This window comes from Cinclus cinclus, chromosome 26, assembly GCF_963662255.1.
Source record: "Cinclus cinclus chromosome 26, bCinCin1.1, whole genome shotgun sequence".
NCBI lineage: Eukaryota > Metazoa > Chordata > Aves > Passeriformes > Cinclidae > Cinclus > Cinclus cinclus.
In genome coordinates this window covers 6507757-6523521 of record NC_085071.1, presented here as the reverse complement: position 1 = coordinate 6523521, position 15765 = coordinate 6507757, and the positions used below count along the sequence as shown (strand labels likewise).

The window sequence follows — 15765 nt, the reverse complement described above, 5'->3', positions numbered from 1 at the left end:
CTATTTCTTCCTTGTTCCTCACGTTTGACAGCTCTGTTTGCATCACTCGGGTTTTGGCCATGATTAAAGCCAGGGAATTTTTATAGAGTGGAAAGCTGTATCTGATTCAGCCCAAAAAACTCACCAATGATGGAAGCAAAATATCTGGGTGTTCTCTGACCCATGGCCTTTGAAATGCCAAGCAGCTGCTGGAGTTGTCATGGAATGGTTTGGGTGGGAAGGGAGCTTAAAAATCATCTCATTGCCACCATGGACACCTTCCCTGTCCCAGGGTGCTCCAGCCTGGCCTTGGCACTGCCAGGGATCCTGGGGCAGCCAGGGAAGGATTTCTCCCTAATATTTCATCTATTCCCACTTTCTTTGAGCTTTAACCCATTCCCCTTTGTCCTGTCAAGTAGGAATTTGGAAAGAATAAAATAGAAATAAACCCATAGCCAGCTGGGAATTAAAAAAAAAAGAGAACATTCCTGATGCTGCAGGCTCAGCAGAGAATTTCCAGCAGCTGAACTGGACAGAAATTCTCCAGTCTCACACAGAATAACCACTGAGTCAGAGGAGAAAGTCTGATTCAAGATTCTCCTCTCTGGGTAGCAAACTGAGCTGGCACTTCTTCACTTCAGATCTTTCTGTAGGCACTGATGGAGAAAGTGCCACGTGTTCGCTTGTTTATTTGCAAAAAAAGGTTAAAAAAAAAAAACTCTATTAAAATCCTGCACCTCTGGGAGTGCCTTTGAAAGGTGTGATGTGACTCCAGCAGAGAAGTGATCAGCCTGCAATAATTTAGATGTTCCTGTTGCTATGGCTACTTTCTTTAAGTGAAGCATACCATTATAATTTAAATTTCCAGTAACTCACAGGAAAAAAAAAAAAAAGAAGACAGCACATTAAAAGTAATAAAAAACGCCAGAGACGCAAATGTTTTATTCCTGGCTGTCACTTGTACTTGTGACAGCGCTGGAGAAGTGATCAAAATGCCACAGCAGAGCAGAGTTAGGATTTTTATACATTTAATTCCATTAATTACACCTGGGGCTGGTGGCTGTGATTGAGGCAGTGCCTGGTGACAGGCTGGGGGTGACACTGGGGGTGGGGATGTCACACTGGGATGTCCCTCTGGCACCTCTGTGCTGCTGCTGGGGCTGCTCCAGAGCAGGGACAGGCACCCAAGTCCCCCCCATGTCCTCTCTGGAGAAATTTGGGGCAGGGGGAAGCAGAGCCAGCAGCCCCCAGCCCCACTTCTCACCTCCCAGCAGTGAATTCCTCCTCCCTTCCCTGGCAGGATGCTGGAAGGTAAAAAAGGTCACAGCAGAGCTGAGGGATCAGTTTGTCCCTGGGCAGGGCCATCAGTCAGGGATGGGCCAGCTCACCCTGCAGCAGGCAGATTCAGCTGGAAAATGAACTCTGGGGGGTTTATTTTTGCTCTGCAGAGCCCCAGAGGGCAGGGCTGGCACAGGCAGGGTCTGTCTGTCTGTCTGTCTGTCTGCACCCCGCAGGGATTTCTCCAGGAGTGCAGAGGGCTGAGCTCACAAAGCAACTGCAGCAACTCAGAGAAAAGCACTTTGTGACTCAGAAAGTGCCAAGGAACACATTCTGGGGCGTTGCTGATCTTTATGTGCACAGGAGCCTGGAGCTTCCCCCTCTCTCTTTTCCCTTCAGCCTCACCTGGAGGCCAAGGCAGCCCCACAGGGCCAGGTCCTGCATCCCTCTGAGCATCCCCTGGGAGCTGCCAGAGGTCAGGGTCCAGCTGCAGCTCTCCTGGAATCACCTCCCCAGGATGGGCCTGATCCAGGCAGAACCCACCCACCCACCCACCAAAAAGGAACCACAGGGAAAATAAAAACACCCAGCACAGAGGCTCTCTCCCCCCCCCCCCCCCCCCCAAAAAAAAAAGGCAAAAAAAAAAGCAGAGTTGTTATTCCCTCAGTACGGAATATTCTTTATAGCAATATTTTTCTTTATTTAAAAATAAATCCCACTCTAGACACACATAGATAGTACTGTGAATCCCAGGATCTGCTGCTGGAGTCTCTAGGAAAAGAGAGAGGTCAATGCACAGAGAAATCCTCCCAGTCCAGCCCAGTTTGCTGGGGAGACCTGAACTCCCTGGGCTCAGGGCTGGCTCCAAGCCCTGCTGGGTTGGTGCAGCCTGTGCCCTGTGCCTGCAGCACCAGCTCTGCTGCTTCTCCCACCCCAGGGGCTGGGGCTGCCCACAGCAATTCCAGAATGTGAAACTGCTTCCAACACCTCTGCAGGATCCACAGGGCACAGGTTTTACCAGAGACCTGATGAGTCAGCTCCACAGATCCTCCACACCTTCTCACACTCACACTTGAGGGGGGGGGAATATCTCAAAGCTAAGTCAGAGTCACTCAGCTGCTTCCTAATGAATTCTTAGGGCTGACACAGAGGGTTTTATTCCTCCCTGCCAGCAGTTTTAAGGGAGTTCTGGAGAGCTACCTGGGGAATGAATTAGTGCTTCCAACCCAAGTTACAAATCTATAAAACAGATTAGTACACTTCACGTAAGGCCACAAACACTGTGAGGTGTCAGTGATCCACTCGGGATCGTTAAACTTCATCTTTTAATTAGCATAACCTTTACACAACTCCATTGCTGATTTGCAGCTCCAGGGGGAGATGGAGCTTCCTGAGCCCCCCAGGAGCTGCCAGGGAGAAAAGGGGAGATTGGGAGGTGCATTCCTTGCCATTGGCACAGGCAGGAATTGCTCCTGCCCGATCCAATTCCACCTGGCTTTGAGGCAGGAACAAGTCCTGGACAGGCTGGGCCAAGCTGGGAACGTGGATCTGTGATCCTGCTCCTCCTCCCAAGTTTCCCCTTCCAGCTGAATTCAGCAAAACAAATCCTCCCTTCCCTGCTGGTTTTGCTTTTAAAGCCAACGGAGCTTTAGGGTGATGGGTCAGCTTGGAGCCAGAGCTGCAGCATGGCCAGGTGGGCTATTTTTGGGTAAATAGCTTCTGAAAAAAAGTTCCAGGCACTGCTTACCTTGACAATTCGGACCACTGCTTTCAGTTCAAGTTTTTTAAAGTGCAAAACTTTGAGTCTTTGGGTTAAAAAGCGTCGATTCCCACAGGGAGTCAGGACCTGGGGGGGGGTGACTGAAGCTGGGAGAGTGCCACAGACACTGGGACAAAAACTCTGCTCCTTCTTGGATTTCTGCTGCAAACCCCCTCCCTGGCCAGGCAGGTGATGTGTTTGTTCCAGAACGGGAGCATGAGGAACCCCTGGAGCTGCCCTTGGCTGGGGGATGCTCCCAGAGGGGTTTGGTGGTGCCCAGGAGGAGCAGGCACCGCTGCAGCTCCTCCCGTGGTGTGCAGGTGCTCCCCACACCTCCCAGGAACATTTGTAAACCGTGAATAAATAAGTCCAAGAGCGTCTCGTGGCTTAGATAAAAGCAAGGTAGAAAAATCCACGTTAGGTTTCTATGAAGCTTTGGTCTAAAGTGGGCTGTGGCATCCTCTGAAGAGCCCTTGGAAGGTTCCCTGGTTACAGCACCTGGAACATTTCCTGTCCTGGATGCCTCTGCCCTCAGAACATGAACAGATCATCCTTCTCTGCTGTGCTGGGCTCCATTTTGTTCCAGTCCACAGGGGACAGAGTCTCTGCACTCTGGATGTCCTGAGCTGTCAGCCCCGTGTCCAGCACCTGGGGGTTTGTCCTGGACTGGGCCAGTCTGAGGGGCACAGGGAAAACCAGAGGGAAGCACAGAGGGAAAACAGAGGGAAGCACAGAGGGAAAAACCAGAGGGAAGCACAGAGGGAAAAACCAGAGGGAAGCACAGAGGGAAAAACCAGAGGGAAAAACCAGAGGGAAGCACAGAGGGAAAAACCAGAGGGAAGCACAGAGGGAAAAACCAGAGGGAAGCACAGAGGGAAAAACCAGAGGGAAGCACAGAGGGAAAAACCAGAGGGAAGCACAGGGGGAAAAACCAGAGGGAAGCACAGGGGGAAAAACCAGAGGGAAGCACAGGGGGAAAAGAGAAACAGAGAGTGAAACTCAGAAGGAAACCCACAATAAAACCCAGTATAAAACCCAAAATAAAACCCAGTAAAAAAAAAAAAAAACAATAAAACCCAAAATAAACCCCAATAAAACCCAGACCTGAGTGTTTTCCCTCCTGCTGCACCCCCAGAGCTCCAGCTCCACATCCCAACCCCTCCAGTGGAATGGGAACACTCAGGAAAGGGGAAAAAAGCAACAGAGGGGCTGGCACAGAACATTCACAGCAGCGTGTGCAGCTTTGCTGTTGGCTTCTCCCAACATTTCCCTGCTGGCATCCCGGGAATGTGCAGGCTGGACACTGTGTGTGTGTCACATTGTGTGGCAGGGCAGATCAGCTGGAAGAGCTTTTTCATCCCAGATGTTTCACAAAACCCAGTTTGTTGTGTGATTTCAACGGTCCTGTGTGGAAATCCTGCAGCACTGGGGCTGGAGGTTAAATCAGACATTTGGGCTTTCATCCAGGGGAGGCACAAAGTCCAGAAGAGCCCGAGATGAAGCCCCCTCCCCAGTTTTTAATAAAGGAGAGATGTGCAGCAGTGGCTTGGGGAGTGCTGCAGGGTGACCCCGAGTCACCAGAGGGCCCAGGGTGATGTGACAGCTCAGCAATGCAGAACAAAACCCAAAATCACCCCGTGGGGCAGGGAGCAGGAGGAAAACACAGAGACCAGGACATAAATCAGCTCCTTGATCAGCCCCAGCCTGGGATGAGGCTGCTGGGGAAGGGGAAGCTGTAAATCACCCCTGAGAGCCAAACAGGACCCCAAGGGCTGAGCAGGGACTGCTGCAAACCCTTCCCTGGCTCACCCCCTCCTCCAGCACCTCCCAGGACAAGGGGAGGAAGAGGAGGAGGAGGAAGAGGAGGATGGGACTCACAAAAACCTCAGCAACCCTGCCAGGACAGGCAGGAAAAGCCACCAGAAAGGAAACGGGTTTGTTTGGCTTTTCTGGATGGCTCAGCAGGGACGGGCAGGGAAACCTTGAATTTGGAGAGGAAAGAGGAATAAACCCCAGGAATCGATGGCCACACAGCCCGAGTCTGTGAGCTGAGCAAGAGCAAAGCCCCCAGTGCCTGGAGCTGGGACCAGCAGCCTGAAAAAGCCTCGGTGAGTGGGAGCAGACACAGCAAGTGCTGGGGGAATTAAATTCCCTATCACACACAGCCCCTCTCCATCCTTAAAAGGTTGTCAAAGTATTTGTCTTATCAGGCAGCCTTAAAGCCTATCTTTCAATTACCAGCTGAGGCACTGATGGGGCAGCTGCCCAGGTCAGATCGCAGCCCTGATTAGATTAAGGAGCTTTATTAAAAGGCAGCCACCAGTCAAGTCTCTGGGGCTGCTCCCCGTGCTGAGCTCCTGAAGGGAGAGATGAGAATTACCTTGAAAACGCCTCGTCGAGACCATCATCCATTTCCTTTGTTAAGAGATAAAAAGAGAGACAAGTAGTTGCTAAGAGAGCTGCACAAAAGTGTGTTTAGAGATCTGCCTCTGCACTCAGACAAAAAATAAAATAAAATAAAATAAAATAAAATAAATGTTGGCTTCTGAGCGCCTCAATCACCTGCTCTGCCCCAGCTCCAGGGGAAAAGGTGAATCCAGGGGCTCTGCCCTTCCCCTCCAAGCCCAAAGAAGCTGACTGTGCCCCCAGGTCCGTGCCAGGGATTAACCCGTTCCTGTCCTGCTACCAGGAGTCCCCTGGGGCTTTTCTGGACCAGGATCATGGAGAGCAGCTCTGCACACGCAGCAGGGACATTAAAAGCAGCTCTGGGAGCCTTCACCTCTGCTCTGCTCCCAGGGATTCCCGGGGAAGCACTGGAGCTGCTTGGCACAGAGGTTTTCCGTGCTCTGTGTGAGCACAGACCGGGCAATTCCCAAAATCCTGCCGTGCATTTACAGACTTAATGCAATTAATGAGTGAAGTATGAAAAACTCCGTAAGCAGGGAGGGACTGGAGATTGCTGCTAAGCCTCCAGGATTTGATTTAGCTTTAGAGCTGATCTCAGGCTTAACCTGGAAAGCCTGGGGCTCAGGCTCCAGGCAAAGGAGCCTGCAATTATCCTGCAATCCCCAAAATCCAGCGGGCAGGGGGGCTCCAGAGAGGGGCTGTGACCCCAGGGCTGGTGGTCACAGAGCCATGGAATGGATGGGTGGGATCCCATCCCCTCCCCAGCCCTGTCCTGGACACCTCCAGTGCCCCAGCCTGGCCTTGGGCACTGCCAGAGATCCAGGGGCACCCCCGTGCCCTGGCCTGCCCTCCCTCACTGCCAGCAATTCCTTCCCAAAATCCCAGTTAACCCCTCCCTCTCCCGGTGTGAGCCATGGAGAGGCTCCCTGATCAGAGATCCGTGGAACAATTCATGCACAGCACTCAGGACGTGCCCAAGAACCATCCAGGCTCCCACAGACACCAACAGGAGCAGGGAAAAATGAACACTAACAATGAACATAAATATAACCTGGTTTCAGTGAGCAGTAAACAACATCGAGGTAATGATTCCTGCCCTGAACAGAGCACTTAGGTGGGCTCTCAGTTAAGTGACAAACCACTGAGAAATGCTGCTCCAGAACCAGCAATATTCCATTACCTGGCAGCAGCATTTCCCAGGGGCTTTGCCATCCTCTTCATTTATCCCCTGAACCTCAAATGATCCTCATGGATCATTTCCAGCTCTGGAGACCTCCCTGAGCAGCTCAGGCACCCCAGAGCTCCCAGTTGATCCCAGTTGATCCCAGGCACCCCAGAGCTCCCAGTTGATCCCAGTTGATCCCAGAGCTCCCAGTTGATCCCAGCTGGTCCCAGGCACCCCAGAGCTCCCAGTTGATCCCAGCTGGTCCCAGGCACCCCAGAGCTCCCAGTTGATCCCAGAGCTCCCAGTTGATCCCAGGCACCCCAGAGCTCCCAGCTGACCCCAGAGGAGCCCCCCAGGCTGTCCCTTACCCACACCACGTTGTTGTTGACCGAGGGGCTGGGTCCAAAGCTGCTGTTGTCCAGCTCTGGGGACTCGGTGCTGCTGCCCAGGGGGGACCTGGCAGGATCCTCCAAATCCAGCAGGTTCCCCATGGCTGCTGCTGTGGGCAGAGCAGAGAGGGAAGTGAGGAGCAGACAGAGCCCAAACCTTTCTGCAGGAATCGTTTCCCTGCAGGAGTGGAACCAACTGTGCAGCAAATTCCTGCAGGATGGCCCCAAATCTGAGCATGGAGGAGCTGCACCCACCCCAGTGGGGGCTGAGGAGCTCCCAAGGGGGTGCAGGGGAGCCCCAAACCCCAAGCAGCCTTTGGAAACACTCAGCTGGCAGCCAAGAACTCTGAAATGTTGCTGCTCCTGGCCTTCAGAACCCTCCCAGTTTGGGGAAAATCCCTCAGGCTGTTCCCTGGGCAAGCCCAAATTCCTCAGGGACAATCCCCATGCCCAGAGCACAGCTCTGCTGTGGTGGCTCACCTGTGACAGGATGAGCAGCAGTTTCTGAGCCAGGGCTGCTTGTCCCTTCTGCTGCCAGGATTGACCTTTCCCTCTTCTCCTTCTCTGCAAAAAAATAAAATAAATAATAATAATAATAAAAAAGAGATCGCATCACTGCCTGCTAGCTCTTAGGGAGGAGGGATGGGGATACCTGAGGGTGCTTTTATCACCTCATGGAAGGTGACAGCAAAAATCCCAACAGTGCCAGGGATCAGGAAAGCCAAAATCTCGCTGGATTTCCAGGGATGGCAAAAGAAACGTGGGAATTTGGGAGGCAGGGGGGTTAAAAGCTGTGAAAACACCAAAGTGACCCCCTGAGGTTCCCTGTGCAGAGGGGAGGGGAGCTCACCTTCCTTTGCTGCCTGCCAGAACTCGAAGGCAATCCTGAAAGCCTGAGCCACAGTCAGGGTGACAGCCTGAGCCTGCAGAGAGACAGGGTGTGAGTGAGGCTGAAATCATCCCTGAAATCACCCCTGAAATCCATCATTGAGATCCCTGAAATCATCACTGAAATCTCCCTGAAATCACCCCTGAAATCCATCATTGAAATCCCTGAAATCATCCCTGAAATCACCCCTGAAATCCATCGAGATCCCTGAAATCATCACTGAAATCTCCCTGAAATCACCCCTGAAATCCATCATTGAGATCCCCGAAATCATCACTGAAATCACCCCTGAAATCCATCATTGAGATCCCTGAAATCACCCCTGAAATCATCACTGAAATCCATCATTGAGATCCCTGAAATCATCACTGAAATCTCCCTGAAATCACCCCTGAAATCCATCATTGAAATCCCTGAAATCATCCCTGAAATCACCCCTGAAATCCATCATTGAAATCCCTGAAATCATCCCTGAAATCACCCCTGAAATTACCCCTGAAATCAACCACTGAAATCCCTGAAATCATCACTGAAATCATCCCTGAAATCCATCACTGAGATCTCCCTGAAATCACCCCTGAAATCCATCATTGAGATCCCTGAAATCATCACTGAAATCATCCCTGAAATCACCCCTGAAATCCATCATTGAAATCCCTGAAATCATCACTGAAATCTCCCTGAAATCACCCCTGAAATCCATCATTGAGATCCCTGAAATCATCACTGAAATCATCCCTGAAATCACCCCTGAAATCCATCATTGAAATCCCTGAAATCATCACTGAAATCTCCCTGAAATCACCCCTGAAATCCATCATTGAAATCCCTGAAATCATCCCTGAAATCACCCCTGAAATCCATCGAGATCCCTGAAATCATCACTGAAATCATCCCTGAAATCACCCCTGAAATTACCCCTGAAATCAACCACTGAAATCCCTGAAATCAATCAGAGATCCCTGAAATCATTCCTGAAATCACCCCCGAAATCCATCACTGAGATCTCCCTGAAATCACCCCTGAAATAATCCCTGAAATACCTAAAATAATCCCTGAAATACCTAAAATAATCCCTGAAATACCTAAAATAATCCCTGAAATAACTCCTGAAATCAACCACTGAAATAATCCTTGAAATAACCCCTGAAATCAACCACTGAAATCTCCCTGAAATCACGAAAATATCTGAAACCTCTGCAACAGCTGAAATCAATCTCTGAAATCTCTTAAATAACTTCAGTCACTGAAACCACCAGAAATCTCTTAAATACCTGAAATCACTGATTTCTCTGGAATCACAGAAATCACAGGAGGAGGGACAGGGCTGGCTCCCGAGGGGCTCCCCCTGCTCCCCACAGCTCACCTGATATTTTCAGTTGTAGCTTTTACCTTTCCCACATTCTGCCCTGCTCTAGGACAGAACTCTGAACTCCATAAAAAGCGTTCCAGGTTCTGCTCTCAGCTCAGTCACACAAAACAATCCTTACCCAGCCCCACAACCAAGGACACCTCAGCTCCAGAAAGTGCAAAAAAAAAACCCAAATTGAGGAGAGAATCTGGGAGGATGGGACTGCAGAACCTGGAGCTGGAACTGGACAATGAACCCCAACATGGGAATGCACCAAAACTTATAAAAAAGTGTGAAAACTCCTGACTCAGAGCTCAACTTGGGTGTAACCTCAGCCAGGCTCTGGTGAATCCTTTGAAGGACTTTTAATAAATACTTCTAAATATTTCTAATAAATCCCTGCTTTATTCCTTTAGCTCTGTCCAGCCTCTCCAGGCATTGCCAGCTCCCAGGGACAGCCCAGGATGCTCCAAGAGACAGAAACACCCCAGGAGCTGCTCCAGCACCAGCAGAGCTCAGGGAATGCTCCCCACACCAACAGCTGAGTTGGATTTCCCACGCTGGGAACAGAACAAACCCAGAGCTGGGGCTGGAACCTGCAGCCCTGGCAGCTCCCAGGGACGTGGGGGGGACCCAGACACCCCCAAAAAAGCCAGGGAGGGGGGGCAGGGAGGCCCCCAGAGCCATCAGTGCCAATTAAGGCAGGCAAGCAGGAGAGCTCATTTGAATGTCAGAGCTATTTACATCCTTGATGGAAGTGCAAATGCTTTATGGCAAAAAAACCCCTTAAATATGGTAATTAAGTATGAAACTCCTCACAGCTGTTTACAATTTCAGCTGTCACATCTGAATCAAGTTTAATAGACCCAGCTACTGTTGAGAATTACCCAGGAACTAAAAATATGGATTAATTAGATGCCTGTGACTGGGAGCTGTGGTGCATCCAGGGACCCTGCCCTGGGGAGGGCTGGCTCCCAGTCTGGGAGCAGGGATCACCTCAGCAGCGAGATGTTCCTGCATTTTATAGACCAGGAAAAAGGAAATTAGTCCTAGTTTTTGCCACCAAAAGGCTTTGGAGAACTTTGTTTGGAGGGGGGATGCACTGAGCTGATGTAGCACTGAGATAATTCTTTCAGCAGCAGGAAGATTTAAATTTTAATTTGCAGAGCAAGGCTTATCTTGGCGGTGCAAGGGTGGGAGCACACACACTGAGGAAAGCAGAGACAACTTGTGGATCCCATTATTCTCTCCAAAGGGGAAAAAGAAAAAAATGAGCTGGGAGAGGCAGAGAATATGAACAGAGCTGTGGGGGCTGAGCTCCCGAGGAGCAGGCTGGGACACCCAGGGTGGGAATGGCCCTCAGGGGGGTTTGGGACATCCCATTCCCCAAGCAAGAGGCACCAGGGAAGGATTTCTGGGGCCAGGGGGCTCAGCCCCAGCTCTGGCTCCACCAGGGCTCTCCGTGCCCTGCTTCTCTCTCTTCTCCCCAGGCCCCTTCCCATCCTGGAGCAGCAGGAAAAGATCCCAGGAGGGCTCAAAGCCAGAGCCAGACTCTCCAGCAGCCAAACCTCTGCTCCGAGCCCCATCCCTGGCACACAGCAGGGTCTGGCTGCAGAGGTGCCACCAAACCCTGTCCCTGAGCCCTGGCAGCTCCCGGCAAAGCCCCTCTGCCCACCCCAGGTGCTCCACAGGTGTGGGGCAGGGCAGGTCCCTGCAGGTGCTGCTGCAGGGTCGGGTCCTCTCAGCCTCACCCCAGAGAGGATTTCACCAGCCAGGACAAGAATCCAGCCCTGCTTCAGCTGGGAGCTCTCCCTGAGCCTTCCTCCCAGCCCCCGGTTCCTCCTCCTCCTCCTCCCTGCTGGCCCCTCTGCACTGACCATTTTCCTCTTGGAGCACAGGAAGGCATGGCACTCCAGGCTCTCATTCAGCTGGTTCTGGGCAATGTAGGCAAACACTTTGTCGTGGGTCTTGTCTGCTGTGCAGTAGGAAATCCTGCAAGACAAACAGCACTGGGGAGAGGGGCTGGGGCTCTGGGGAGAGGCTCCAAACCCTCCTGGGGCTGCCAGCAGGGGTGGCACAGGCTGGGCAGTGAGAGAGGGCAGGATGAGATCCAGGGGCACCACAGGGAGAGAGGGGGTCTGTAAATGTCCCTGAATTCATCCTCCACCCCTCTGCAGCAGCCAGGGCTGATGAAGAGCAGCCCAGAGCAGCAGCCCTGGGGCACAGGCAGGAGAGCACCCCCAGAACCCACCTGTAAATGGAGATGTTCTCGATGAGCTCGTTGGTGCTGCTGTCCCTGAGCACAATCCCCCGAGGTGACACCTTCAGGGTCACCTTCTGCAGCTTCCTGCCACTGGCTTTGGCCTTGGGGAGGGAAAAGGTGCCCGGTTTTGAACACTGCCACCCCAAAAAAGTGTGGGAACAGATCCTGGGGATGCACACTGCTGTCACCAGGGGCTGATTCTGCTGCCAGGACACTGCTTAACCCTTCCCTGCCCTGCAGCAGGGACAGGGACACTGCCAGCCCAGCCCCTGCACAGGGATGTCCCCAGGGCCACAGGAGCTGTGCTGGGAGCAGGCTGGGCCTGGACCAGACTTCCACAAGCCACTTTATCTTATTTACTGGCCCGGAGCTTTCAGCCTGCAGCTCGCTGCCCAAAAGGAATAATAAATAATAAACTAAAATGCAGCTGGCTCTGGTTCCAGGCTGGAATCCTCAGCCCCACTCCCTGGGCACCTCGAAGCCATCCCAGAGCAGTCCTGGGGCTTCACTGAAGGGTCAAAGCAGACGTGGAGAGCTCTGCCAGCAGCTCCTGTTCCATGGAGCAATTCCCTCCTTCCCTGCTCCAGCCCAGCACTGCCAGGAGAGGATCCAGCTCTCCCCACCCCAGTGAGCTTTATGGCACAGCTGGGGCTCTGCCTCATTCACTTCTGCAAAGGCTTAAAGAAGCATGAATTCTACCTGGAGTCTGGTGAGCTCCGAGCTGCAGGAGGGCTGGGAATCAATCAGGGGGATGGCTGGGAATGGGCTGGGGATCAGGGGGGGATGGCTGGGAACAGGCTGGGGATCAGGGGGGGATGGCTGGGAATGGGCTGGGGATCAGGGGGGGATGGCTGGGAATGGGCTGGGGATCAATCAGGGGGATGGCTGGGAATGGGCTGGGGATCAGTCAGGGGGATGGCTGGGAATGGGCTGGGGATCAGGGGGGGGATGGCTGGGAATGGGCTGGGGATCAGGGGGGGATGGCTGGGAATGGGCTGGGGATCAGGGGGGGATGGCTGGGAATGGGCTGGGGATCAGGGGGGGATGGCTGGGAATGGGCTGGGGATCAGGGGGGGATGGCTGGGAACGGGCTGGGGATCAGGGGGGGATGGCTGGGAACGGGCTGGGGATCAGGGGGGGGATGGCTGGGAACGGGCTGGGGATCAGGGGGGGGATGGCTGGGAACGGGCTGGGGATCAGGGGGGGATGGCTGGGAATGGGCTGGGGATCAGGGGGGGATGGCTGGGAATGGGCTGGGGATCAATCAGGGGGATGGCTGGGAATGGGCTGGGGATCAATCAGGGGGATGGCTGGGAGTGGGCTGGGGATCAGGGGGGGATGGCTGGGAATGGGCTGGGGATCAGGGGGGGATGGCTGGGAATGGGCTGGGGATCAGGGGGATGGCTGGGAATGGGCTGGGGATCAGGGGGGGGATGGCTGGAATCCACCCCTCTGAGTTTACAGTGGGACAGTGGCTGTCTTAGCTGGGAACTGGAGCCCCACTCCCTGCCCCTCCCAACCCTCCAAATCCTGGGAAGGAACACCCAGAACGGCTCTGGCCACGCTCCAAACGCTGTCCCTGCCTTCTGAGGGGACCCAGCCCCGGGGCAGGCTGATTCCAGCAGGTCAGAGCCTCCTCACACACCCTGGCTTATCACAGGAGCCAGAGCTCAGCACACAGGAGCATCCCCAGAGTGCCCCATCCCAGAGCCTGGGCTGATCCCAGGGGCTGCCCGGTGCCTGGAACTGTCTGCAATCCCAAATTCCCTGCAGCTGCAATCCCCAAATTCCCTGCAGCTGCAGCTCTGAAACTCTTCCCAGTGAGTGTCCCCAGAAGAGCAGGGGCCAGCAGGGGCCACTCACGGTGGCCACGATCCTCTTGACAGCGGCTGCAGAGAGCTCCTCTCCCTTGGGCTGCTCCACCAGGGTCATGCCCAGGTACTTGAGGCTGAAGAGCATCCCCTCCAGCAGCGTCTCCCGCGTGTCCGTCCAGTTCTCAGGCAGCTCTGGGGACACAAGGAAGGCTCCTGCATTCATAGACGCCCCCAGGAACAGCCCCCAGGGCTCAGCTGCTGCCTGCACCCCCTTCCTGGGAGCTGCAGGAGGAGGCAGCAGCACCTGAGCCACGAGGTGTTCACCTGGGAGCCTCCCCTGCAGCAAAAGCAAATCCCAAAACGCTTTCCCACTGAGCCACAAGAAACAGCAGCAACCCTTCAGGAGCCCCCAGGGCAGTGACCTGACCCTGCAAAGCGTCACCTACACAAGGAGGATAAAATGGGATTTGCTGCTAAGCCTGGGCAGCTGCTGGGATCCAGGTGAGGTGAAATCAGTCACCTGGAGCCCCCCAGGAGGAGAGATCTCTGCTCTCCCCTTGGAAACCACCACGGGCCCCTTCCCTGAGCTGCTGGGGGCTGGAAGGAGGGTTCTAAACACGGGGATAAGTGTGGGGCCAGGATCAAAGTCAGGTGGATGCTCCTAAACCTGAAATTTCACAGCAGGAGCCAACTTCAGCCTGGGATGTGCAGCTCGTGCTGAGCTGAAGGAGCAGGAGGTAAAAACCCAGAGCCCCTGGGAGGGATGGGAGAGAAAAAAAAACACCCCTGAGGCTGCAGTGCCTCCAGCTCAGGCTGTGGGGCAAAATCCAGAGTTCCCCACACACCTGGGGGGCTTGGGGGGTGCTGGGCACACCTGGACACGCCCCGGTGACTCAGGCTCCCCAAAGCAGGGCAGATAAGCCACGAACACTCTGCCACCACTCCCAGAGCTGCCAGCACTCCCAGCAGGGCCCTGGGCCGGGCTGTGGCCGGGAGGGGTCCCCAGGGCCAGCAGGAGGAGGGCGGGGGTCTCACCTGGCACACCTGCAGAGGGGCAGGGAATGGCCGAGGGCGGCTGGGACGCTGCGCTAACCTGGATTTCCAAAATCCCAGGGGATTTGGGACACGATGATGCCAAGGACGATGCCAAGGATGATGCCAAGGACGGGCACTGGCCACACATCCCCGAGCCCGGGGACCCCCGAGGGCACCGGCAGCGAGACCCCGGGCAAGCACAGCTCCAGGCACGGAAATAAAGCGCTTTAACCGCGGCCACCAAAGTTCTCTCGGAGGGGACAGCGACATCCCGGGGGCACCGCGGGCTCCCAGCCGGGCCAGCCCCCGGTGGCCACGCAGCCCCCGCAGCTAGCCCCGATCGCGCCCCGCTGCCGCCGCTCCCTAATGCCGGGTGTCCCAGCGGCTCGGTCACATCGGATCAGCGACAGCCACAGGTTCGGTGTCACCTCGGGGGGGGGGGGGGGGAGGGCGGCCCCTCCGGGCCCCGCGTGGCCGCTCGCCACGAGGCCATCGATCGTGGCACGGAGACGGCAGCGGGACGAGGTCACAGAGCGCCCGGCGGGCTGCAGCCCTCGTCGCAGGCTGGGGGACACAGGGACAAGGGGACACGAAGGGGACGCAGGGGGACAGAGCCACCCCCTGCTCGCCCGGGACGAGGAGCGCACAAGAAAAGCGGCGCGCACGGGGCGGAGCAAAACGTGCGGCCAAAAGTGAGGCTAAAAAGTGCAAAGAAGCGCAGCGGGAGAAACCCAAAGTAAAGCGAGCGGGCAGAGCAGGGCGCCGGGAGGAAGAGGAGGGAGCGAAGGAAGGGGGGGGGGGGGGGGCGGGGGGGCGAAGCAGAGGGGGAAAAGAAACGGGAGAAGCGAGCGGGGTTCGGGAGGAGTTCGGGGCTCCGCTCTCACTCTTGTGCCTCCCGCCGGCCCACGATGGTTTGTGCACGCTGGGGCTCCTCAGCAGCGCCCGGCCCGCGGACCGGAGCGCGTCCATCCCGGCCCGGCCCGGCCCGGCCCGGCCCGAACTTCGCGGCGGCCGCAGCGCTGACCGCGTCCGGGGGGCGGGGATATGCAAATTATGGCGATGACGCCAACGGGACACGCCTTTACGTGCGCCACGCCCACCCCGCCACGCCCCGGGTGATGGTTGCGGAGGGGGGGAGGGAATGGGGCAAAGATTCGCGGGGTTCCAAAAATTGTGGGCGGTCCTTAAAAGTTGTGAAGGGACCTAAAACTGCACGGGGACCCAAAAGTTGCGAGAGGTCCCCGAAGCTCTGCGCGGTCCGCAGGAGTTGTGTTAGGACCCAAAAGTTGTGCGGGGTCCCCAAAATTTGTGCGGGGAATCCAAAAGTTGAGAAGGGTCCCCGGAATTGTGCAAGGATCTAAAACTTCACGGGGTTCCGAAAGCTCCCAGAGGTCCCGGAAGCTCCGCGGGGTTCTGAAATCACCACGGGGTCCCGAA

The 15765-nt window shown here is 55.1% G+C and overlaps 1 protein-coding gene across 3 annotated transcripts; it reads right to left on the bottom strand.

Moving 5' to 3' along the window:
* Positions 1–1918: 1918 nt before the first annotated feature.
* LDLRAP1 (low density lipoprotein receptor adaptor protein 1) lies at positions 1919–15352 on the bottom strand. Of its 3 annotated transcripts, none has more exons than XM_062508970.1 (9): positions 15213–15352; positions 13343–13485; positions 11468–11580; positions 11094–11208; positions 7827–7899; positions 7457–7540; positions 6956–7086; positions 5397–5431; positions 1919–3692 (listed from the first exon to the last, which is right to left on the bottom strand). In XM_062508970.1, exons 1-9 carry the CDS (start codon positions 15295–15297, stop codon positions 3548–3550), a joined length of 924 nt encoding a protein of 307 aa, XP_062364954.1. In that variant the 5' UTR covers positions 15298–15352; the 3' UTR covers positions 1919–3547. The 3 variants fall into 3 exon arrangements, with proteins under 3 accessions (XP_062364954.1, XP_062364952.1, XP_062364953.1); XM_062508968.1 differs by lacking the exon at positions 15213–15352 and adding an exon at positions 14329–14513; XM_062508969.1 differs by lacking the exon at positions 15213–15352 and adding an exon at positions 14329–14513 and having other exon boundaries at positions 6956–7083.
* Positions 15353–15765: the final 413 nt, after the last annotated feature.

What these genes read in the sequence shown, in the direction of transcription:
- LDLRAP1 (XM_062508968.1), bottom strand. Translation starts at nt 14,476, where the DNA reads ATGTGTGGCCAGTGCCCGTCCTTGGCATCATCCTTGGCATCGTCCTTG. An exon ending in TGCTGCTCATCCTGTCACAG is followed by an intron (nt 7,087 to 7,456) that starts GTGAGCCACCAC and finishes CTCTGCCCACAG; the next exon opens with CAGCAGCCATGGGGAACCTG. An exon ending in CTCGACGAGGCGTTTTCAAG is followed by an intron (nt 3,693 to 5,396) that starts GTAATTCTCATC and finishes TGTGCCCCTCAG; the next exon opens with ACTGGCCCAGTCCAGGACAA.